Below are 26,752 nucleotides of genomic sequence, written 5' to 3' on the forward strand. Positions count from 1 at the left end.
AATTCTTGTTAGCAATAATCCATTATAAGCTTGTATCACTTTTTAAATTTAAATGTTTAGATATTTTCTTTCTTTAAACATGAAAATAATTTGAGAATATATATATATATATATATTGCTATAAGGATTAAAAAGTAAAACACAAACAAGTTTTAATTAGTCAATGACATATTAAATATAATTGAACTGCATTAGGAATTCATGTTTTGCATACCTTATAATGTTTGTTTCAATCAAAGTCTTTGCAGAAAATAAATATTTTAAACATGACCTTCACACTTCATTATATTTTCTGTACTCTATATATTTATGCTGTTAGTCAGTTCACAGACCAGATAATGCTCCAGAAAAGTTACATGTGGAACAAAACTTGTAATTTATAATTTAAAAGATGGTAAGAGAATGTGCTTTTTAAAGGATAGTTCAGGTGAGTATTTCTGAAATGTAAATAGAACTTTTTGCATATGGATTTACCTGAATGTTTTCTTAAAGGATAATATTTGAAGGGATTTTGGCTTCTGGTCTTCCTGTGACCTTCTCCCTCACTCCTACTCTGTCCTCTAGCTCCCATGCTCCTGTCCCTTCTTTTCACGTCATCAGGATCACCACCTATTAAGTATTGATACTTACATGATTAGACCACCACGGTAAATGTCAGGGACATTATATTAGGTGCTGCATTAGTGAATCGTAATGTATTAGTTCCAGTTTCCAAAAAATGCTGTGATTATATTTTGGGTTCAATAGATATTGTACCCCTCAGGCTTGGTTAAAAGATTTACTACCTTAATTAACTTCAAGCTTGTTTAAATTTCAGTATTCAATCTTAAGCTGCAATTATTAAGTGATTTAAAATTAGAATAACAAAACAACAATAAGCCTTTATATTAAAATTGTAGTGTTGCAGACACATTCGTAAGTATTTTTTACAAATTAAAATGTTTAGTCTTGTAACATGGTAGTTATCACTCATATCCCAATTTTATAGATGATAATTCTGGGACAAGAGTTTATGGGATTCGCCTTCATCACATAACTCTTGTTTCTGTTACAGATCCCACGTCAACACCTTTCCTTACATCTTCCATTCCCTAACCCCCATGGTAGCCAGCCTATCAATTCATGAGCAATAATTCCCTCTGAAGCTTCATAACTTTTTTTTTTTTTTTTTTTTTTTTATGCGTTACGCGGGCCTCTCACTGTTGTGGCCTCCCCCGTTGCGGAGGACAGGCTCCGGACGCGCAGGCTCAGCGGCCATGGCTCACGGGCCCAGCCGCTCCGCGGCATGTGGGATCCTCCCAGACCGGGGCACGAACCCGTGTCCCCTGCACCGGCAGGCGGACTCCCAACCACTGCGCCACCAGGGAAGCCCTGAAGCTTCATAACTTTTTATGCCTAATTGAAATAATGCTCTCAGAAAGGCATGGTGGCTTCTATACTTCTCATCTCCACCTTTTTATCTTTGTTAAATGAATCTAGAGAATCATGTTACAAGTCTATGGGCTACTGAATATCGCAAAAGCTGAACACAACAGTGTGGATTCAAGCACCAAACTAATCTACCATAATCATAGAATAGTTCTGGAGAAGGACGAAGTAGAGAAATCTGACTTTTCTAGCCCTCTAAACTGCCACTAATCTTATTTTCCTTTAGTGAAAAAACACACTTTGGAAACTGAAAAAAACCCTTGTTCACTTTTCACTTTGTTATTGAACTACATGCTATTATCCTAAAAGTTAGTAGGGATAGAACACTTTCTTTCCTTAGTAAGTATGAATACACTATTTCCATTTAACTCCAAATACTCTTATGTATATATTTTTTGATTGCTTTTCCTTCATCTGGAAGTAACATTAAAGTTCAACTTTATTCTTTGAATTTGCTGTTGTGAATTATTAGAAGGAACACAACTGTGAAGCATCTCTTTTCCCTCCTACCTTCCCACGTATCGCTGATCGTCAGCCTTCTTGTTTGCCAGCTAACCCATCACTCACTACCTCTAGATTTTCACGACATCTAGGCTTCTACCCTCTTCTGTTTCCCCCAGTGACCCGATCCAGCCCCAAAGTCAGTGATGACGACACTGCAAGGACAGCTCAGAACTTTGCAGCTTTCATTTGTGGGGACCTCCCTCCTCTTCTGGCTCCCATGGCTGCTTTCTTTCCAAGTCTAACCTTTCTGTGAGGAAGACATCCCCTGGTAGAGAGAACTTTCATGGCCATTCCATCTAAAGTCAGTTTCCCACCATAATGTTTCCCTGCCATAATTTTACACTGGAGATGAGATTCTTCATGTGTTTACTCTTTGATTCCCCTCGCTGTAGTTACGCTTCCTGATGTCAAATTTTGGTTGGTTGGTTCCCTGTTATATACACAGTGCTTGAATGGTGTTTATTGCCTAGTAGGTGTTTCATAATATTTACAATGGGAGTAGAAAAACTCACGAGTAAATGAAAATATATCACATGTTGCTAGCTTTTAGTTAATGAGGGCTAGAGGCTATAGTTACTGTAATAGTGTATATACTAAGTTATAAACAAATATTAGTGAGATAAACACATAAAAGATTAAAGAAGAAATTTAAAGAAATACAAATAGATATCCCTTGCTTCTGGGGACAACTGAGAACGTTCCCAGATCCCCGTGGGTGGGCTGAGGGCTCTGTTATGATAACATCTCAGCCCACCCTCTCCTTCTGCCCAGTCTTGATTCTCACAGAGGTACTGCTCCCCAGAACCATCCCAAGCGAGCCTCAGAGGCTGTTTCTGGGAAAATCTGATCTAAGATCACAGCTTCAAAAAAAGATACCATTCCTGCCCACCTGGAGTTCACACCGTAATGGAAAGACAGACCATGCACGTAAGACAGTTCAGTTGGTCCCCTGACTCCCGTGGTGTGTTGTGACCCATGTGCAGGACCCAGTGGTTCCCCCCAGACCCCACCTCCTGTGTGCAGGACCCAGTGGCTGCCCCCCAGCACCCCACATTGTGTGTTGCTATATGGGTGGTGGGTGATCGCAGCACCACGGGACTGATTAGTGCGATTCCGAGGTGAGGCAGCGTCTCTGGTCACTGAAGAAAAGATGTCTCTTTCTGTCACCCCATTTCTCCTTCATCCCACTTATCAACCACCTGGTGTTTCACCAGTGCTGAGAAGAAACGGCAAATCACTTCCTTCCTGCTTCCTGGATAAGTGGGTAGTCCAGCTTCCACGGGAAGGTCAGGCCGAGATTTCCCCAGGTGCCCCGCTTCTCGCCCCTGGTCCCCCAACAGCTGGGAGGCTGCTAGCCTCCTCACACCTTGCACGTGTGCCCACCTTTTCAGCCGCATCAGGAACCCATTCCCACATCCTCTCTCAGATCCGCTACAATGTCACTTCCGTCTGGTGCTCTTCTTATTGCACCCATGGTCTTCCAACAGCAGGCACCGGCTGTAGCTGAGTGCCTTAGGAAAAAGGACCAAGACAAGCAGGCAAGGTTGGCTCACACTCTGGGCTCTGACACTTCCTAGCAGCAGGAACTCGCCTCTCTGAGCCTCAGTTTTCTCATCTGTAAAATGGGATCACCCTGCCCACCACCCGGGACCTTGTGAGGATGCAGTAAGGTGATTCACACCTGGCACCCAGCACCCCGCACTGCCTGGTACACCATGCCTTTCACTTCTCAAACCTGCCTCACCTGCACCGGGTTTACGTGCAGGGTCCCCTTCTCATGAGGCATCCCACCTCGTGAGCCTCAAAGAGAGCTATGAGGAGACATTTACCTCCTGGTGTATTGGGTACCATCTTCCCTAACCCAGGGTCATAGGCATCTTGGGCTGGTCATGGTACCCCCAAGAGTCCCAGACACCCCTCCTCTATCTCTCTGTCCCATCTGTAGACTCTGCTCCCACCATCTGTCCTGGGGGTGTTTCTGCTGCTGTTTCACCTTTGGCTGAAAACCCACCACACCTGGCATCAAGGCTTTTCTGGTCCAAAGCACTGTTCTCAGTCAGCACCTTGAGTGGCCCCTGGCCTTCACTTGGGGTCCATTATCCCGTCTGATGCTACAGAGGAGGTGGTTTATCTATATCTTCTTGTCCAAAAACACCATCCTCAGCTAGGTCAATCAGAATGGCTGTCACATATTCTGTGTCAGGCAGGGGTCTTAAAAAAATAGATAAAGGAAATACAGATATCTCAATTTTCTTGATAGAGTATTAATGTTTAAATTACAAACAAAGAAGACCTTAAGATGATGAATGAAATATAATCAACAGGTTTAGGAAGTTTTATTTATATATTTTTATTTCTTGATCCCACCTGCTCTGAGACCTTGGGCAAATTATTCAGAGCTTCTGTTTCAGCTTATTCCTTCATAGAATACGTATGTTGAATTATCTTACAAGTAATTCTGTATCTTCCTTTTATAACATTAAATTTAAATAGGGTGCCTATTTTGTCTTATGCGTGAGAAAAGGGGTTAGAGAAAATCAAATCCGTTCTTACTATATATCTGCACCTGAATTTAGCAGACAGAAATAAGACAAACATAATTCACAACCAAAATATAAATGAAGTATATTAGAGAGGAAATCAATTTAATATGTTAATAATTCCATATTAGTGTGTAGGCAACCCTCTAATCATTTCAAGAAGGAGATTTGTGCCGAATCCTGGGTTTCCTGCTCCTCCCGTGATGTCTCGTGTAGGTTTCCATGGGAGGATCAGAGTTGTCCCCACGGAAATGACCGGGGCACGAACCCGTGTCTCTTGTTTAGAGCAATACTACACTAGATTTCAGAAACATGAATTCTATTTAATGACCTCAGTCATGCAATCACCTCAGATTTCTCAATTTTAAAGCAAAGTTGGGTTATTACATGGATAGAATCAGGTTTCTTCTGAAACCAGCAGCACATGTTGGGAATAGAAAAAGGATATAACTGACTTGGGATGTTATATGTGATATACACCTCTGACTAACATCTTTATCACTGCTGCCACCTTAAGGATTCTATAATAAAGCTATAGTTTTGAGATTGGACTACACATAATTCTTACACATCGAAAGGATCACTTTTAAATTGTGCAACATAATTGAACCTAGAAATACAACCCAAAAGAGGGGAAGCCACACATTTAATATTTTTAAAACCTCAGATTGTTATCCATTGTTTTATTAGCAAGAAGGGTTTCAATAAACAAGTATATTTTTAATTGGTATAATATTTAGCGGGCATAAATTTACCTATCGAAATCAAACTTTTCTGACACACGTACTGCCCTGATAAAATGAATAAAATGATTATTTCAAAATGTAATCTGCAAGATTTGCATCAATAGGAGAAGAATACGCTAGGAAACAGTCGTCCATGGATGTATTATATTTTTGCATGTCTGTGAGCAGAGGCACTGACCGTTTGTGTTCTGGACTATGTTTGTAAGGATACAGTCTCTGAAGACAGAAATAGTGCCTCCCTGTAAAGTAGACTTCAGGTTTTTCTACTGTCTTCAGCATTCGCCAGGCTCCCATTGGACTTAGGGGACAGAGGGACCCGATACAAGTCCAAAGCTCATGCCACTTGCTGTACCATGAGTAATAAAGCCCTTTGTCTCTGATCCAGGAATATCTCGTCTTCTGCCAGCATTCACGAAACTGTAGCAGGCTTACTTATCAGCTTGTATGTAGGAAAAAATATCAGACCATCCACAGTTTTTGACAGCTGTAACTGATTTCATCCAGCAAACTAACTGCATGATGTATCAAGGTTGAATCTAATTTCGATAACATCTTTAAATAAAAACTTTGCTATGTAATCCAATGAAATTAATAAGTGTTTCAGTGTAATTGTTAGTTTAAAACTGGAATGCTACAGCATAGCATGATATAATAATACAAATAAACTCAAACATCCAGAGAAGTGTTATCTAAGGATGACTGGTAAATCTAATTGGCAACATTTAATGATATAGCACTGCATATAGCTCTAGTGAAAGGTAAAATTAATACATAATGCTGAAAATTAAACTTTTCAGCATTATGTATTTTTAAAGTGTTGTTTCTAAGAAATAATTTTCCAACTAAATGCCTGTGAGCTTTGAGTGGTTATAATTCGTTAATTCCTCATTTTTGAAATTAACTCGTTCAAATGCCCATCACACACTTCCTATCTGCCAGGCACTATGCTAAACGCTGTAGGTTCCATAGTGAACTACGCGGTACCTGCCTTCATAGGTAAGACTATGGAGATAGTTGTTTAACAAATAGTCACACAAAAATTAAAAGCTAATAACACTATACTCAAAACTAAGAATAAAAGAGTTTAGAGTAATATGATAAATTGTACAAAGGGGACCTAATTTATGTTATCCAACAGGAGACTAATGTAATATCTCAAGGATACATACGTGATATTCTGCAAAGTGTATGCCTGGCAACGGCGATGAGGGCCACAATGTGGGAGGAAGGATGCTGAGCTGCTGGAGGGTCTGAAAGTGGCCTCTCATTTTTTTTTTTTTTTTTTTTTTTTGTGCGGTACGCGGGCATCTCACTGTTGTGGCCTCTCCCGTTGTGGAGCACAGGCTCCGGACGCGCAGGCTCAGCGGCCATGGCTCACGGGCCCAGCCACTCCGCGGCATGTGGGATCTTCCTGGACCAGGGCACGAACCCGTGTCCTCTGCATCGGCAGGCGGACTCTCAACCACCGCGCCACCAGAGCCCTGAAAGTGGCCTCTCTTGACAGAACCTGATGGCAGGAGACAAGCCTGGGGAAGCAATCAGATATTATTTTTTGATATAAAATTTAAAACTCTTCCCATGTTCATTGCAGCACTATTTACAATAGCTAGGACGTGGAAGAAACCTAAATGTCATATGATACCACTTATATGTGGAATCTAAAATATGGTACAAATGAACCTGTTTACAAAACAGAAATAGAGTCACAGATGTAGACAACAAACTTATGGTTACTAAGGGGGAAAGTAGGGGTTAGGGAAGGATAAATTGGGAGATTGGGATTGACATATACACACTACTATATATAAAATAGATAAGCAAAAAGGACCTATTGTATAGCACAGGGAACTCTGCTCAATACTCTGTAATAATCTAAATGGGAAAAGAATTTGAAAAAGAATAGATACATGTATATGTATCACTGAATCACTTTGCTGTACAGCAGAAACTGACACATTGTTTATATTCCAATAAAAATTAATTAAAAAAGTAAAATGAAACTCTCTTACAACATTTTCTTTTATTGTGCCACACGTCTTTTCCCTCTATGTATGTTAGCCTGAGGTATAAAATATTTTTAAGGGATATGTATTTACGATTTATTAGAAAGGCATTCTAATACATTCACTCTAGAAACCTATTAGATTACTCTTTTAGGACTCATAGTCATGACTTTATCATTTTCATGATTTTAGAAAAGTGTAGAAAATTTCCAAATTGTGAATATAGCCTTATTTTCAGTTACTCTTTTCTTTCCCATTTTTCTCTGAGTGTAAAACTATCATCTGAACAATGAAGCTATCTGACCCCATGTGGCCCAGAGAAAAGGAACTCTTAGTGAAGCAGTCCTTCCCTGAGGAAGAAAGAATATTCGGCTCCACTTCTAAAGAACTCCAGAACATCTTACCAACTACATGAAAAATATAGTGATTGTTGATGAGGGGATGAACTGTTAGAAGTGATTATAAAATGTTAGTCCTTGTAACTTTAACAAGTTTATTCCCATTTAGAAATCTCCACAAAATCAGATGTACAAACTATTAATTCCTTATGATTAAGAGAATATGTCTCACATTTTATTCTAACTGCAAAGTGCTTCCCAAAAGTGCATTTTATTTGCTCTTTACATCTATTTGTGAGGTAAAGTAAGCAAATATTTCAATTCCCATGTTGTATATTTGGAAATCGAAGCCTAGAGAGATGAAATAACTTTCTCCAGTTTCTTGAAACCAATCCATGACAAAGCTGTGTTTCAAATCCACGTCTTTATTTTTCAAAAATTTGATGACCTAAATAAATAATTGGATGAAGTGTTGTAAAGTTAACACAAGTAACAGCAAGTCTTCTCTAAGACGCTCAGTTTTCACGGGAAAAGTATAATACACGTGTGGATATACATTATCATCCAGCAGAGCTGAAGGAAACAAATAGGTAGAAAGAAAAACAAACGTTGAAAGATGATAAATAATTGTTCTGCTGTAAATACTGTGAATATCTTTTGTTCTACCTAAGCATACTTTGAATTGGGGAGTTGAAAATTATTTAAGTTGGGAGCAGATAAAAATCAGCTGGCTTTTTTCAGATCTTTAACATCAATTGTATCTTTTTTTTGTGTGATCAGTTAAAAGGAACTAATTTCTTACCATTAGACATCCGAAAGGAGAGTCATGCAGTCTTTGTTTGAGATTCACAGTGGCTGGTAGAGAAGAGGTGCCCAGTAAACGTTTCCTGAAAAAATAAATTGCCTTAGAGAAGGTTTTAAAGTTCTTCATTTTTAAAAATTCTTATTTATTCTTATCTCTGAAACAGAGAGAATAAATATAAAAGTCATTGTTTTGGAATATGATATATGTTTTAGCTGTGTTATATGCAATTAGCAGAACAGTACTCCTAATTGGCTCCTGACTCATCAAAGACAGCTGAGCCAACACCAGGGGTATCGTCTAGCTGCACACAGAAAAAATATTCATGATATTTTATAATACAATTCTCATATAAACTATATTTCTTCACTATTTATCAAGTCACTGACTCTTTCTCCGAATTTTTGGAATGATCCAGAGCAGGAGACTGATTTTGTGCAGCTGTTCATCATTATTGCTTAATTGACAAAGTCATCAAGCTTATTATATTCCTTAATAACAACCTGTGGGTTCCTGCACACTTAGTGAAACAGTCAGTAAGCCTACATTTATTGAATTAGCACCCATTTTATTGTAAAACATTTCCAAATGATTTTCAAAACCTTTTATTTAATCCTTGAAACAATGTCTCTTAATGTGGAAATCAGACCACTCCTATTGTACGTTTAATTCTTTTTCTTTTTGTCAATGACAAGCACCCAGAGGATGCTGCCTTTTATTTTCTTTTAATTTTTATTTTCTTTTATTATTTTATTGACTTTAGTTAATTTACAGTGCTGTGTTAATTTCAGGTGTACAGCAAAGTGATTCATATACATATGCAAACATTGAATAGGAGAGTTGAAAATTATTTAAGTTTAGGAGCAGAATAAAAATCAGCTGGCTTTATTCAGGTCCTCAACATCAATTATATCTTTTTCTTTGTGATTAGTTAAGAGGAGATTTATACATATATATATATATATAATTTTTCAGATTCTTTTCCATTACAGGTTATTACAATATATTGAATATACTTCCCTGTGCTATACAATAGGACCTTATTGGTTATCTATTTTATATATAATAGTGCATATATGTTAATCCCAAACTCATAATTTATCCCCTGTCCCCCCACCCATGCCTTTCCCCTTTGGTAAAAGAAGTTTGTTTTCTTGCCTGTAGTCTGTTTCTGTTTTGTAAATAAGTTCATTTGTATCGTCTTTAAGATTCTGCATTAAGTGATATCATATAATACTTGTCTTTGTCTGATTTACTTCACTTAGTATGATAATTTCTAGGTCCAAAAACAATTAATAAAATATAATTCTTACTGTTTACCAATTATATCATTTGGTGGACTCAACATTTGTAGATTTTAAATTTAAGCTTTTTTTTTTCTTTTTTTGTGGTATGCGGGCCTCTCACTGCTGAGGCCTCTCGCGTTGCGGAGCACAGGCTCTGGACGCGCAGGCTCAGCGGGCGTGGCTCCGGCCGCGCAGGCGCAGCGGCCATGGCTCGCAGGCCCGGCCGCTCCGCGGCGTGTGGCGTTTTCCCGGACCGGGACACGAACCCGGGTGTCCTACTTCGGCAGGCGGACTCTCAACCACTGCGCCACCAGGCAAGCCCTAAATTTAAGTTTTTAACTCTTCCCAAGTAATCCAAAAAGTTCATGGTACGTAATATTCTGTATTTTAGTTGTAATGCAATTTGGATTCACAATGTCTCTTGCTGGTATGAAGAAAAATGGTCTCTAGCTATTGAGAAATGCAAGTGACCACCTCACTCTGTGCTCTTTTCTTTTCTTTTTTTTTTTTTGTGGTACGCGGGCCTCTCACTGCTGTGGCCTCTCCCGTTGCGGAGCACAGGCTCCGGACGCGCAGGCCCAGCGGCCATGGCTCACGGGCCCAGCCTCTCCGTGGCATGTGGGATCCTCCCGGACCGGGGCACGAACCCGTGTGCCCTGCATCGGCAGGCGGACTCCCAACCACTGCGCCACCAGGGAAGCCCTTAGTGCTCTTTTTGATTCTCACTTTAGTTTGCCTGAGCAGTAGCTCCAGTGAAGTGCTATGAATATTATTTCTTAAGAAAACAAAACAAAATTTTAAAAAAATTTTAAAAATCATGGAGAGAGAAAACTTTAGCCAGAGGTAGGAAGTTATAGTACATAGATACTGCTCCATGACACATTACTCCAAAATTTCGTGACTTAAAATCACAACCATTATTTTTTTGCCAGGTTTTGGGTCAGCTTGGAGTGCCTGCTGCTCTGGATTGAACCGGGCGGGTTTGGCTGAGTGTACTCACTCCTGTGTAATAAGCTTCAGGGTATGCTTTGAACTGACTAGCCTCTGGTAGCTTCAGCCGAGATGATGCGGCTCTGCTTCCCCTGGACTCTCACCTGCCACCAGGCTGGTGAGCACTCATTCCCATGCTGATGGTGAGGGTACAAGAGAGAGCAGCCGTGTCATGAACAGGGCAAGCGGAAGTGCACTTTTCTTTCTTCACTTCTCTGCTTGCAGCACATTTGCTAACATCACTTTGGCCAGAGCATGTGCTATAGAAAAGTCCACAGTCAAAGGGAAGACTAGAAAGTTGCAAAGCAAATGGCATGGCTTGGAAAAGAATTAATTAAGACCATCAGTGAAATCTGTCTACCACAAAAGGTGATTCACTTGTTAACAATACTGTTGGAAAGACCTGTCTTCTAAGACAGGGAATGATTCTCCCTTGAAGGGTGAAGAGAGTTCAATTTTCAGTTTGGGGGCAAGATTGGGTCTCTTAACTAAATTTCATTGAAGGGCATGATTTCACTTATCTGTGAAATCTAAAAAAATAAAATAAAGGAACAAATGTAACAAAGCAGAAACAGACTCACAGTTACAGAGAACAGACTGGTGGTTTCCAGAGGGAAGAGGGATGGGGGAAGGGGCAAAATGGGTGAAGAGGATTAAGGGGTACCAGCTACTATGTATAAAATAAATAAGTTACAGAGATCTAATGTACAGCACAAGGAATATAGTCAATGTTTTATAATAACTTTGCATGAAGTGTAATCTATAAAGATGTTAAATTTCTATGCTGTACACTTGAAAGTAATAGAAGTCAAATATATATCTTTTTTTTTTAAAAGAGCTTAGTGAATGAAATGGGGGGCATTTGATTTTTGACATAAAGTAATTAGTACTGTTGGAATCAGCTTTCTGATTGCATTTATAATGACAATTACCTTCATTTAGAGAGAAACTAGGAACCTGTAAGAAGTCATAGAAAAAACATATTTTGAACGATTGACAAGTATTTACTTCCAAAATAAGCTCATTCTTCAATTATTTCTTTTGAAAAAACCTTTATTTAGAGCCTGGAAACAAGATTATTTTCAATTCAGAGTCATTGCAGTTAAATAGGCAATTACAACATAAATAAGTGTGTCAGTAGGGCTAAATACATGGATTCTATGGATTGCTATGTACAAGCTACGTCATCAGAAATTAAACTTTGCAACATGTATGGCTTATTTTAACAGTTTTTACTGAAATATAAAAATGATAAAGACAGGTGTATAAACCTTAGGTTTACAGCTTGGTGAGTTTTCAGCAATTGAAAACACTGATGTAACCAGCTAATTTAAGATACTTCTGAATTCTCTGCGCATTATCTCTTTCTTTTCCCTTATTGGCAAATGATTAGAATAGAAAATGTGTGTAGTGCAAATCATGTGGCTTGCAGTAGACCAGATAGCTGACATTTCCTTTTCCAAATTGGCATTTTTCTTGAGAGACATTAAAATTTGATGTACTAGTTATTGACACATCACCTCTCTGCTGCAAATCACCCTTAAATAAATTACCGTGTGGTTCCTGACTCTTGATTAGTTCCTGAATGATGTGCTTGCTTTCTTCAGGGTCCCAGAGTTCTTCTGATTCAAGACTGTTGATTCATGGTAGTAATGCTGAGTGGGTTTTGCATAATATTATTTGCTAGTGTAATCCCTGATATTTAAAATATCTATCAATGAATATTAAACTCAACGGAATAGTAAAATCTACCTGAGAAGATATTGGAAAGATAATGATCGAAATTACGTTGAAAGTAAGAAGCAAATGCTATTGAAAAGAAAATCATCAGAAATGAATATTATTTGAGTGCAAATATCAAGAAATGGTTAGTTTTATCACTGATAAAATGGTAGTAGCATCAAAATCTGTTTTTGTAAAAAAATTGTATTTACTTGTTATTTATATATGCTCATACAATTAATTGATTTATTAATTTTTACAATAAAGCTATAGAAAACTGTGTGATCCAACTTCTCCTAGCCAGGAAAAGCATACTTTATGCTGGAGATTTGACATTGTTACCTCCCTTCTCTGATTTTTCTTAACCTCTTTGGTAGACATTAACTCCTCTAAATGATAAATAATTTTTTTCAGGCATGGTGATACCTTTACTCTGGTTATACCTGGTCTCAAAAACCTGGGAGACTTTCCATTTCCTGAAGATGATTATGTACTTTTCTGTGACAGACTTTAATACTTCTCTTTACCTTTGGTCTTCAGCAGTATGAATATATTTCTAGATTGTTTCACAATTCTTATTTGTGGAAAATTCTAGACCATTCATTTTCAAACGTTTTCTCCCCATTCTCTCCTTTTTCCTTCCAGTATTTCAATTAAATATATTTTAGACTAATATCGGCCTACATGCCTTGGATACTCTGTTCTTTAAAAATTGTTTTCAATAATCTCCTCTTTTGTTTCCATCCGAGTACTGTCTATTGACCTATGTTCAAGTTCACCGAGGCCTTCCTTGGATGTGTCAGGTCTACTGATGAGCCTGTCAGAGTCATGCTTTATCTCTGTTACTGTGGGGAGGGTACATTTCTTTCCAGCATGCCCTTTGCCATTTGCTTATTGTTTCCATTTCTCTGCTGAAATGACCCATCTATTCATGAATGTCTTCAAGTCTTTCCACTGGAGCTTGTAACATATTAATCATAGTTATTTTAAATCCTCTCTCTGTTTGTTTTGTCTCTCAACAGCGGATTATTTTTCCTTTCCATTTTATATGTCTCATAACTTTTCATTGGAATGTACATACTCTGTGTAGGGTAGCAGAGACCAAGGTAGATAGTATTTATGTCTGGAAATCAGCATGCCTTTTTCTCTGCTTGGCCTTTGATGAGGAGCTGTGCTGTGCTTTAGTTTTATTGGTTGCTGTGATTACCTTCAGTGCACCGCCAGCCTCGGTTTCTTCAGTGTCACCTTGTGGTTAGGGTAAGAACCAGACTGATGGGGTATCTGAGCATCCTCCAGGTGGTGCTTCGTCCACCCTCAGTTTTAGGTGTTCCCTGGGAGCCTGCACCATTGTCTCTCCATTCTCTTGTCCCTCCGTTAGTCGGCTGTTGCTGGTTTCTTGATCCTCGCTAGCCTGGGTGGTGAGGAACAAAGCTTTCTACATTTTCCTCATCCAGCATCAGCCTTAGGGAGCTCATGCGTCTCTTGAGCCAGGTTTTCTGAGTTGAGTCTTTTGAGCCAGGTTTTCTTCATGATGCTGCCCTGCCTCCGGTGGTAAAGGATCTTTAATTTTCTGAAACTAGGAGGATTTCTTGCTTCTCTCCTTTTCCCAAGCTCTGTCAGTTTTCACCCACTGAAACTGACAGGATTTGCTGCCCTTTTTTTCAGCAGCTTAAGCCTTTGCTCCACTGGGGAGAAGGATCCAGGTAAGAATTGTTTTCTCCCTCAGCAGCGCCATTACCCGAGGGATGCTTTCTCAGCTCTCTCCTGCCCCCAGACTTTTCAGAAGCAAACAGTGGGGTCCATGGAGAAGGGGCTGCCGGTGTCTGTGCTCTCAGGGCTCTGTACTCTCACAACTGTGGCTGCTCAACTTTTAGCAGTTCCTTAAGAAGTTAGTTGATACCTTTTGTACCTGTTTGAACGGCCTCCTTGTTTCCTTCCAGTGCTGTGTTAGACGTGAGTGATTGCCTGTGTCTTGTCTGTCTGGAGGCTCACTCCAGCTTTCCTTAGATTTTACTTTCATTATTGCCTTTCAAAGTCAGCACACTAATAGGTTTAAGAACAGGGTGATTTTTCAGATTGCCCAGCTTCTTCTTGTTTGGGTAACACTCTTTCCATCTGTCTGTCCTAAAATGGAGCCAGAACTCTGTAATACATGTCATTAATTAACCAATTCCATAAAAGTTACCAGGATTCTGGGTACCTTTGGTTACTATGTTATAAATATTTTTAAGAAAACCAAAATAAGGATTTATTCTCTTTTGAAATACACAAAAATATAGTTTAAAATCTAAATGTTTTATTTTTATTCCATTAAATTAAGAAGTGCAATTCCAGTCTATTTAAAGTAATGAGAAAGAGACTTTGAGATTTCTATTGATATATATACTTAGGGGAAGCTATGTACTTCGAGATACACAATTTAATGTCTAGCAGCTCTTTTATTGAATTTCTTTTTATATTTCAATATTACCCATGCCTGAGGGTATCTATAAGATAGGTACAATTTAAAGTAAAATAATATGTGGATAATTATAGACTCAATACTCATTTAAGACTGTAACATGAGAAACACACTTGAAGCCCTTTTAGGCTCTTCCCCACTATATTTTCCTTCTACTCTAGATATAACTCCTACCATGAGTCATATGTTAACCAGTTCTTTTTATTCTTACCATAAATGTATTTGTCTCTAAAACATGCAGTTTATTTTTGCCTGTTTTGAACTTTATGTAAATTGAGCCATACTGCATTCTATATATATGTGACATTGAGCTTGGAGATCCATCCATGTAAACACTTCGGTCTGTAAGTGTGGACCTTCAGAAGCAGAGCCAGACAGCCTAGTTCTGAATATTGTATCATTAACTTATTAGCCTCCACAGAAAAGTTAACTCTTCTGACTTCTGTTTCTTTGTGTGTAAAACATATTGTCAAAATATAAATAATATGGTTAATTAATATATTTCAAAATTATATAGATCTTGATGTTTTAAGTACCTACATTTTGAAGGTATTCTATTTAAGAAATAGGATACAAATTATAAATAACAATTAGCTATAAAATAGGATATTAATTAAAATAAGAAAAGAAGTCACAGAAAATTATAAATATATTTCTAAATTTTACAGAAATATATGACCATATAAAGAAATTCCAGGCCCTTGGAAAGGGCTTGTACAGATGAGGGGCTCTGAAACTTAAACTCTATCAGCTTCCGGGCAAATCTGACTCTGCATATATGTAAAACATTTTGAAGAGTTGTTCCATAAAAGTGATTGATATTTTTACTTATTTTTATTACTATTATGTTATATTAATGGAAACTTTTGCCAGGGTCATTTTCTCAAGTGAAATAAAATATAATTAGTCTGTTTACATATACCATCAAATAATATTGTTGCACTTAGTTTTCATAATTTTGGTTTTTTGCCAAAGAATGCAGTTGCTTGACTTTTTGTTTGCTTATCAATTTGGAAAAAAAATTTCAATTCATATTAGTTTACTTTTCTATTGTATTTCTTTAAATTGATACATGAAATTCTTTACTTTAGGAAAAAAAGGTATTAAAAGTAATGACTATACCAAATCGGATTTATATTATTTAATTTTATACTTCACTGTGCTTTTTATTGATGATAGATTAAATATCTAAGAAAATAGACTAGTGAGAATCTTCCATAATTTTTAGAAAATCACATAAATTATGGGATAGTGGTATTTTTGTGAATTTCAATATGTAGATGCTTGCTTAAATTACTTTTATTGCTATTTTATGAAAATATATTTTGTACAAATATAAAGCTAGGAAAATAGCTTTCACAATATTACAAAGTAAAAGCATACTAGCATAATCAGAATTAGAAAGGAAATTAATGTCAGTGTATATCAAAGCAATGTGTATTACATAGAAAACCTCATTTAAAGTATAGTAATACTGGGACCATGTAATTTAAAACTATGAATAAGAACATAATATGAAATAGGAAAATAAACTTAAATTTGAAATTTACCATTTTCTAATGGATGGGATTTATCTTTTGGATCATAACAAATGCCTATGGGTAAATACAGGCCTAAAATTCAGCTGTTTTATTCTGGTATAGTCATACCTGATGTTTACTGCCTTATACATTCTGACTGATCAGTGCCTGTCCTCTATAGGTTGTTAAAACATTGTGATTATTGCTCTTACACCACTGATTATAGTCAATTAGTAGTAGCCATACAATTTTCAAAATTTTAGAAGTGTGCTATAGATTTTCCTTTTTTCCACAGTTCCCTTTTGTACTGCTTTGAAAATAATATAGGTAGTCAACTCAACAAAATAAATGGTTTTAGGTTTTTTTCTATTGAATTTCCAGACATTAGTGCCCTGAGGCAACTTTTTAATGGTGTAGAGGTTCATAAAGATTTAATCACTGAAGAAATATTTATGGAGAATCTATTGGCAGCAAGATTATAAAGGTGTAATGGGGGTTCCAAATAAGTGCAAGATTTTGTCCCCAAATTCAGGGAGCATCTGTTACATAAGGACATAACTCTCAACCATGGCTGAGCATCAAAATCACACAGTTAGTTTAATCTACTTAAGATTGGAAAAATGCTGAGAAAATGAAAGATTAAAAGATTAGAAATGCTGAATCAGGATGGAGGTAAGGCATAGGATTGATGTATCCATATTAAAAAAAAACTCAAAAGGTAAGTTTTATGTTTGGCTAAAATAATGGAGAATCAGGAAAGATGAAGATGGGTTAAGAATTGCATAATAACAAGGGTTCAGTTCTGGAGTCTGACCATTTGTTTGGATGCCAATCTCCTATCCCTTACTTTGGTTGGTGTCTTACTCTGTTGGACTGCTATAACAAAAGACTAAGTCTTGGTGGTATAAACAACAAAAATGTATTTCTCACAGTTCTAGGGCTAAGTCCAAGATCAGGGTGCCAGCACATTAATATTCTGGGTGATGGCCACCCTCTCGATTAATAGCCAGAATCTTCTCCCATGTCCTCAAATCTCTGTAGGATAAGGGCACTAATCCTGTTCTTAAGGGTCCCACCCTCACAACCTAATCACCCCCCAAAGGCCCGCTATCACATTAGGCTTTAGTATTTCAACAGATGAACTTTGGGTGGGGCACACAAACATCCAGACCATAGCAGTTGGTGACCTCAGATGAGCCCAAGCCTAACATCAGCATATTCCAGTTTTCATATATATAAAATGGGGCTAATAGTAGTGCATTTTAAAAAGGTTGCTTAAAGGATAAAATCTGATAATTTATTTAAATTATTTATCACAGTACCTGACATATTTAAGTGCTCAATAAATATTTATTAATAAGTATAGTGAAACAATCCATGCTTCATGCAAAGTGGTGAGACAATCTTGGTTATTCAGAAATGCCGTTTGAAAAGGTGATTATAATAAAGTTGTGTATTGAAAGAAATTGAGGCTGGAAGATTTTGCTTCTACTTGGAAGAAAGAGGAAAAAATAAGAAATGATATATAGATTAGAAGGGATCACACAATATGTTAATTTAGAGCATATCTACATTAAAAGGATTTCATATTACAGAATAACACAGATAGCAAAATAAGATACTTTAATAAACATTCTCAAGATTATATTCTTGGAAAATTTTCACATCATTCGGTGAAGGAATCTGGATTATAGTAGATTGGGAAGGGCCAAGCTTTCTAGGTAGCTATACAGGAAAACACGTGGAAAAGTTTATTTCAAGTTTTATGAATAATTTAAAAAGTATTATTTGAAAATAGACTTTAAAAGGCCTGTGTGCAGTTTGGCATAAATGAATCTAAACATAATTACAAATATGAGATATACTTCGGGTTTTTATGATTATTTCCAGTTATTCTTGTCCCGTGAGGGGATTCACCTCTGTTCTGATTTGGTCTCCCTGGTCTGTTCTGCTTGTGAGGAGTCTTTCTGGTACATGCACGTCCTGTGTGATTGTCTGCCTTGTGCTCATTAGGTATCTTACTATTACATTTCAGGTTGTCAAGAATTATTTTTGGCTCATAGTTTTTCTCAAAATTTCTTTAACTCTAATCATCCTGAACTGATTTCTGCAGAGGTTTGGCTTTTTCTCGTATTATACCCAGCTGTGTGTCAACTCCCTGCCTTAATGTTAACCTGAGGGACAGCGTGGCCTTGCTGTTTGGTGTTTCTGTTCTCTAGCCTAAGTGCTCACCCAGGAGCCCTGTTTCTAATGGTAGCCCGTGGTGATGCAAGGGATGCTATCACAAATTGGTGTCACTCAGTGACGTCCTTGTTAGGGTTTAATCTCCAAATTCTCCCCTATCGTGCAGGGCATGAGGCTTTTCCTGTAAGTCCATGAGATGCCCCTGGGAGCTGCAGAAATGTGGTATGATCAATCTCATATAATATGATATGGAGGAATTTTATTTCATTTGATAATCATTAAGACAATGTTATTCATCAGCTAAATAATCTGATGGCCAGAACATACAGTATGTTTCTCCCCTCCTGACCCACCTCCTCTTCCCCCTCTCCCCCGAAGCTCCCTCCCCTTTCCTCCCCAGCCTCCTTCTGCTTCCCCTCCTTCTTATTCTCATTCTTCTTCTTCTCCCCCGTTTCTTTTTCTCTCTCTTCTTCTCTCTGTCTCTCTTTCATGGCTGGGAGAACATTTTCATCATTTTGAGGTCCATATTCAATAGCTCCATAGTCATTTTTTTGATTGTAATTAATCTGTAGTGAGTATCAGTTAGAGGGAAGCTATTTTTAACAGAAATGCACATGGTGTGAATATAGGTAAAGTCAGAAACATATGGAGTCAGAAACGTATGGACTCAACTCTAAGTCTTGCTCAAATAAAAAGAATTCATGAAAAGGGAAATTTTCAGGGAGCTGCCATGTAGGTCAGATTGTGATGATTCTCTGAGGATGGGGTCTTGGAGGAGCTTCAAACCCGTTCTGCTAGCAGAGTTACGAAGCTGGTGGTCCAAGGCTTCCATGCAGCTCTGAAGAGAGGGAAGCCACCAGCCTCGCTGTCCTTGCTGAAATTCACCCAGTTTTTCCAGTAATGCTGTGTGCGCTGGTGTGAGCCTTTGTCTATTTCCAGAGTTCTGAATAAGTTGATTACGACAGTTTTTGCCAGTGTATTCATTCCCTTTATGAAAGAGAAGATTTTCTGGTCTCCTCTTCCAGAGGTGCTTCTTGGCTTTGATTTTGATAAACAGCACAAGACTTTTAATCTTTCTGCTAAAATGGTTGTGCATATTTTCCCCCATAAATTTGAAATGCCGTGCTTATTTTAGCTAGTGTACTGATTATTTCTGGGAGGCTTAAAAAAATCCTGTTCTACTGATACGGCTATAAATTTTATGTCTGAAACCACACTGTTTTAATATTTTTTTCCTAGGTAAAGATATAATTAAAGGATATAAAACTTAATAGACAATTAAAAATGTGAAGAATGTAGTTAGGAGCTATTTGTTTTAGCTATAAATAAGAAAAATATTTTATACCTTTATTCATTAAAATGTAAACTGAATTAGAATAAATATGTGAAAATTCAGTTATTTTATATAAGCTCAGATATTTCAAATAAGTACTGAGATTATACTTTTTAAACAAAACTTGTCTTGAGAAGATAGTAATTACAGCCTATAAAATCTTGCAACTTTATAGAACTAACAGTGATCATTTTGATAATTTAAAGATAATATTTTAATTTACTTTGCTCCTGAGTACATTTTTTTAAAAAGTGAATTGTTGAAATACATTTTAAGTAAAAACAGCTAATTTTATTTAATTTTACCTTTTTTCTATAGGACTTTGGAGATGATGGATCCTTATATATTACCAAGGTCACCACAACTCACATGGGCAATTACACCTGCTCTGCAGAGGGCTATGAACACATCTATCAGACTCACATCTTTCAAGTGAATGGTAAGAAATGTGGGGGTGTTTTAATTGCTTTTTGCTTCAGTAGGTATTCAAAGACTGTCACAGTTGACTAGGAAGGCTTCATTTTGAGTTTCAGGACTTACTGTTAATGTAAAACCCTTCCAATTAAAAAAAAGTGAGTAAGTAAATATAATAAATTTGTACCACTTTTCTCATCATGAAACATTACAGAGTAACTCATTCTGACTGGAAAATTAAAGCATAGGAAATTTAAACTATTTTTTCAACTTTAGAATATCAACAATTAGGCAACTGTATAAATTTTAGAAACTGAAAAAATTAAGCATTTAAAAATTTTAGTTAGATCAGATGTTTAGGTGATCTTATTAGTGATATAGAAAACTTATTATGTACAAAGTTTTATAATCTCAATAATTAATTTAATGGTTTTAAATTAATTTAAAGCATTGGCCAAGTAGGCCGATATCAATCTCACAATCAGTGCTTTGTTTTATTTCTGACTTAATTCACATTTAGTTGAATTGATAATAGGATTGTATGTATGATTCATTAATACACACTAATTAATTTCCATACACATATATACATTAATTTACTCTATGGTTTACAAAAAGGAGGCAGAAACTTTCTGGCTTTCTGTAGGAACAGCAAGGTGGCTAGTGTGACTGGAATGAATCAAGAGGAGAGTGGGAAAAAGTTTGAAAAGTTTGGGGAGCTTATGGTTTTGTTACTGAATTAAGTCATATAGACTCTGCTACCCCTACCCGGCAGGGCAGGGTTCTTTTTTTTTAAAATTTTTATTGGAGTATAGTTGATTTACAATGTTGTTAGTTTCAGGTGTACAGCAAAGTGAATCAGTTACACATATACATATATCCACTCTTTTTTTTGGATTCTTTAGGGGAAGGTTCTTTTTCTGTTTTGTTCAAGCAGCCAATAATGAAGCTGCAGCTGAAATTGACAGAGCACAAGCTTTATTCAGTGACCAAAGAATGGAGAAGCAGGAACTAAATTCCCAGATCAGCTTCTTGCCTACCTGGCAAAAGGAATTTAATTTTAAAGAGTGAAGGCAAACGGAGCAGGAATGAGACTAATGATGGGGAGTTATGTGCATTAGTTTACTGGGGAAGGGGCAGTGCTTTTTCGAGGGAGAGGGGTGCCACCCCCTTTTTATCTTCTTTTGGTCCTTAGTGTCCAGTCCTGGCCACCAGGTGGGCGTGTCACTGAATATGCTAATGTAGGAAAATCAGCATACAATGGGATTGAGGGTCTGTTGGAGGTCAGATTTATTCCCATCTTGGTCCCAGCTAGTTCCATTTGTTTTTTTGTTGGCAGCTTCCTTTCTCATCTCTGGACCCTTTAACTTAAAGATTTATGTTAACTTCTGCTAAAAGTGGGGTTGGAGGGTTTTGAGCAAAGACTTAGAGCAGCTCTGGTAAAGTTTGAGTATAGTTGACACTCTACAGAAGCAGATTTAGGTTTTGGTTTCTGGTGCAAATCCATTTGTCAGCTAGACATGGGTCAAGGCTTGGAAATGGGCTTTCACAGAAACCAGTGAATATAACAGACGAAGTGTGAAGGAGGTGAGGCTTGTTCCCAGTGGTCTCAGATGTTTGGAGTTGGATGTTCAGAGATAGCAACTGTCCCAGAGGACTCAGTCTTGGGAGGACAGGACAGGAGTGTGTGTGGGATGTTCCCTATCTGGGTGCTGCATCCATGGTGAACTGGTGGTTGTAGGCATCCTGGCCCTTGTCTCCCTCTTTGCGGTGATTTTTACTGGCTAATGGCCTAATTGACAAAACTGATGCTTTGAGGTGGTGTTTTTGCCAGGGATCCTGGTCGCTCTCCGTTCCCTTTTCTCGCAATGGCATGTGGCTAACCAAAAGTTCTGTCTTTTACCTCTCATCACTTCTAGCCCTAGTTTGTCCAGTCTAAGTACCTAGCACACTAGAGTTCTAGCTAGTTTGTAGAGCAGTGCAGGGTCCATGTTCTACCTGCATCAGAACCACAGGAAAAAATATCAAAGATTTAGGACCTGAGCTTCAACAGCACTCTCTGGAAATTTGATTTGAAATCTTCATTTTGATAAGCTTCTCAGGGAATTGTGATGCATGGTAGAGCATGGGAACCATTCTAAATGGATGCTCTTCTGAGGGTCTGCTCCCCAGTCCCGTCCGATGTAGGTTTCTTACACAACTTACTCATTTGCCATGCTCCAGCTGGAAAGCCCAGGAAGAAGGCTTTGAGCCAAACTGCAGGCATTTATGTTGTAAGATGTGCCTTGAGTGGTGCTGGGGAAATGCAGTGTCCCTATTTCATCCTTCCTGTGCATTAACTATTTACTCTGATATCAGGTTTTTCTGAAGATGGAATATGAGAATAAAGGAATAATGAGGTCTCAGAAACAGTGCTGCCTCTCCTCCACCTTCAGGCTTAGCATTATGAATTAATTAAGAGTAATTCAATATTAACAGTGATTGCCTAGACTAAGCACTGGTGCTTTCCTTTTCCCAGGAACAAAGATCCCTAAACCTGGGAGTAAAACCAATCTCTTCCTATTACCTCCTACTACATTTAATCTGCTTTGAAATCCTTGGTATAAATGTTTCTATGAAGGGATGGGGTTTGGAAAGAGAAGCAAGGATATTATGTTTGTTGAAAGTGAACAGAGAGAGAACTGTGCAGTAAGTGGAGAGTCACTTGGGGTCAAGAGAGGGAATTTCATTTTGCAGATGTGATTATCTTTTATGTTGATGTGAATAGTCCAGTAAAAATGAAAAGCAGCTCATATAAGAGAAAAAGGGGAAAATTGCAGTCATCAAGTCTTTAAAAAGTTGATATAATCTAGTACACAGATGGAAGGGCTGTTCTTTGGAAGATTGATAGTTAATCTGTTGAAACAGGGAGGAGGACAGACAGTTTGGGAGCAGATGCTCAGGGTGGGAGCATGAGGAAATCCTCTTTGCATTGCTTGGATTATTTCAGTGTCATTAGGAATAGTCCCCTACATACAAACGAGTTCCATTCCAAGAGCACATTTGTAAGTCCAGTTTGTTTGTAAGTCCAATAAAGTTAGCCTGGGTACCCAACGAACACAATTGGCTATATAGTACCGTACTGTAATAGGTTTATAGGTTTATAATACTTTTCACACAAATAATACATAAAAAAACAACACAATAAATAGAAAGCATGTTTTAATCTTACAGGACAGCCTCTTGAAAAGTACTGTAGTGCAGTACAACAGCTGGCATCCAGGGCTGGCATCGAGTGAACAGGCGAGAAGAGTTACTGACTGGAGGAGGGAGGGGGGATGGGAGATGGTAGAGCTGAAGGATCCTCAGTAATAGGAGACGGAAGGCCAGCTGCCATTTCACTCAACGCCTGACGCTGACGGCACAGGTTCTGGTTCCTTGCTGGATTCAGTTCTATCTACCCTCTTGAAAAAATGATCCAGTGATGTCTGGGTAGTAGCTTTTTATTCTCGTCATAGATGACACGGTAGCACTGGGTTGCATTCTGAATGGCTGCTGTGACCTTCATGTACCGTTCTACGTTCAGGTCCTGTGCCTCAGAAACTAACAGTGCCTCCTCAAATAAAGAAAATCCTCTTGCCATTTCCTGCGTCGTGAATCTCTTCAGTTCTTCGGTTGCTTCTCTTCCTCTTGTCTCTCTTCATCCTTTTCCTGGGCCTCCTATTCCCGGTGCTTCTTAGCAGTACCAGCCACTTCACCGCTGCTTTTACACTTGCTTCCAGACATCCTGATCTTGAAATAAAGATACTGTGCTACTGTACTGTCTACAGTCCTGTACAGTACAGTACACAAAAGCACAGCTACTTGTAGAGGATGCCCTTATGTGACAGTGTACGCCAGACACCTGAACTAACTTATGTGATTGGACATGTGAACGCACATTCACATCTTTGAAAGTTCGTAACTTGAAGGTTCGTATGTAGGGGACTTACTGTACCAACTATTGAAAGTGGGCAGTTTGTGAGAGCTTTAGTGATTTGAGGAGAAAAGTTGTAGGGAGGTAGGGTTATAAAAATAGCAGTATGTAGTTGGAATGTTGGGCACGTCTTTGGGTGTTCTTGAGATGATATATATTAGTATGTTTTCTTTCCGTTGTGGTTGGCTGCGAATTTGTGATCATAGAAAGAGGAGATTTGGGTTTACCAACATCTTGTTTTGTCACATGAGTACGTAGGAGAGAGACATTATAAATTTAAGTACATTTACAAGAGAATGATTATAATGATGGAACACAGAATAAATGGTAAGGTAAGGAAAGTTGTAGGTAAGGAAAGGTGTGAGACCATGAGAGATGAGGAACGAAGTGAAAAACTGACTGGGGTATCCAAGTTGGTCAAATACTACTAGAGTGAGGTACTAGAGAGAAAGAAATAAATGCAAAACCTTCCCTCAAAACATTTTCTGAAGGCATCTGGCAATATCTGTTTATAAGAAACACTTTTATTTAGGTCAAGCATATATAAAGGAGTATATGGACCATTAAGATCTGACAGATGTTTAGACAGCCCAGTGGTTCTTCTAAATCTGACTTGCCAGTGTGCTTGCCTTATCTGAGAGGGAGAAATGAAGTATAGACTAACACTAATTCATCAAATTCAACCACAACCCGTAAAAAGCAACCAGCCTTGTTCTACTGCATTTTTATCAACTAGGGAAGACAATAAGTATATTTCAAGGATCGTTTTTAATATTTAAACCTATTTGAAGAGGCCAAAAACCTGGGTAGAAAGTGTATTATGCATGGATCGGTAAGAGATTATCTTCAGCTGCTGTAACAGACGCCCCAAATAACAGGGGCATAAAGAAGATACCGGTGTGGTGTTCTTATGTGTAAAAGAAGCCCAGATGGTGTGGCTCAGGGTGACAGCCCTGCAATGTCATCGCTATCCTATGCTCCACTATTTGTGGTTAGAACATTGTTTCCTTTCTCAATGTTTTCCAAATGGAGGTGAAAATTCCAGCCGGCATTTTCACATTTCAGCAGGGAAAAGGTAATCAAGAGGGAGGAAGAACACTTCCTGACACCTGAGAGCCCGCTTTTAAAAGAACTTCAATGGAAGTGCCGACAGTAACTGCCATTGACCCCTAAATGCAGAGATTGCTAAAGATGCGTCTTTGACCTTGGGGTTTGCCATTCACAAGGATGAAACGCTCACCTATTTAGGAGGAAGGGAGGAAGGTGAGAATAAATACTGGGTAGGTAACTAGTTGTGTTTATCACTTCATAGTAAAATGTTTAGAAAGGGTAGAATTAGCTATAAAACAGCAGCCCTACAAGTCATTTGCTAAATAAGTGATTTGTCGCTTTTCTTGGTGTTTCCCTTTCCTTTGGTTTTATATTGTTTATATTTGGCATAATAACTTTAAATGTATGCTTTGTGTATAAATAAGTCTAGTAAACTTGAGGTCACTCAGAACAGTTATAGGCCAATAACAAAAGAATAGTTGAGAAGGAGCTGTGACCCTGAAAAATACAATGAACATGCGAGAAAATGCAAATTAGGTAGACAAATAGCACATTTATGGACCCAATAAATCTCTAAAACTAGTTTAACTCATTTTTCAATCTCTATCCACTTTTCAGAAAAGGTTAAAAAGACCTTTAGAAAATCAGGTTTCCATAGGGAATTTAACATATTTATCTTAACAATTTGTCAATTAGCTATAAAAATAAAATATATTATTGATTACCATAAAAAGCTCTGCAAATACCACAAGTCATTGGAATTTGTTAAAGAGTGTTTTTGAAGTGCAAAGTCTACTTACATATCCCTGGGTGCGAGCCAAATAAAAGTCTATCAATAGCCCTTTTTCTTTTCAAACAATGCAAAATTAGGTTATTGAAATATGAAAGTGCTTCTGTGTCCTTGTCAGAAGAAACATTATGTATAAATCAAAGGAGCTTGACTCTACCAGTGCAATTCATTTCATGCTTTTCTTTTCCTTTTTACATAAAGCAAATCGGCTTTAGATCTTCAGCTTAGGATACAGAATGTATGAAATTTTAAAAGTCATTCAGTGTTTACACTACCCTCTGGGCAGAAAGCTCATCCATATTAAAAAAAAAAAACCCATATGCATGCTGTTATTTCTCCCTCCTTTATTGTTTAAGACCTCACACGTAATATCAGGTGGATTTGTTTTTCTACTCATGTCAGAAACTTCTGCACAAAATTTCTGGTTCTATAGGATGTCTATGTAGAACACCTCTATTTTTCTCCTTCAGAATTTGGAGCTAGCCATATAGACATCAAAGCATCATCTTCTTACGGATAAAGCTTTTTAGAAAAAGTGGCTTAAGTCTGGAGCAACAGTGGTCTGCTTCTTCATGCATCATAGAATTGAACTTCCAGTTTCAGGCAGCCTTCCCCGCTAAGCTTTCAGCAAGGACAAAGCACAAATGGGAATATAACCTTCCTGCAGGCAGTAAGGTCCGGAAAGC

The 26,752-nt window shown here is 37.8% G+C and overlaps 1 protein-coding gene across 3 annotated transcripts in view; it reads left to right on the plus strand.

Moving 5' to 3' along the window:
* Window positions 1-26,752, plus strand: part of FSTL5 (follistatin like 5) — a 728,230-nt gene that overhangs the window by 533,051 nt on the left and 168,427 nt on the right. For all 3 annotated transcript variants that reach the window (XM_032633746.1, XM_032633747.1, XM_032633745.1), the window contains exon 8: window positions 20,176-20,296. In XM_032633746.1, coding sequence (XP_032489637.1) covers window positions 20,176-20,296 — 121 coding nt within the window. The remainder of the gene's footprint in view (window positions 1-20,175; window positions 20,297-26,752) is intronic.

The sequence above is a fragment of the Phocoena sinus genome, chromosome 5 (genome assembly GCF_008692025.1).
Source record: "Phocoena sinus isolate mPhoSin1 chromosome 5, mPhoSin1.pri, whole genome shotgun sequence".
NCBI lineage: Eukaryota > Metazoa > Chordata > Mammalia > Artiodactyla > Phocoenidae > Phocoena > Phocoena sinus.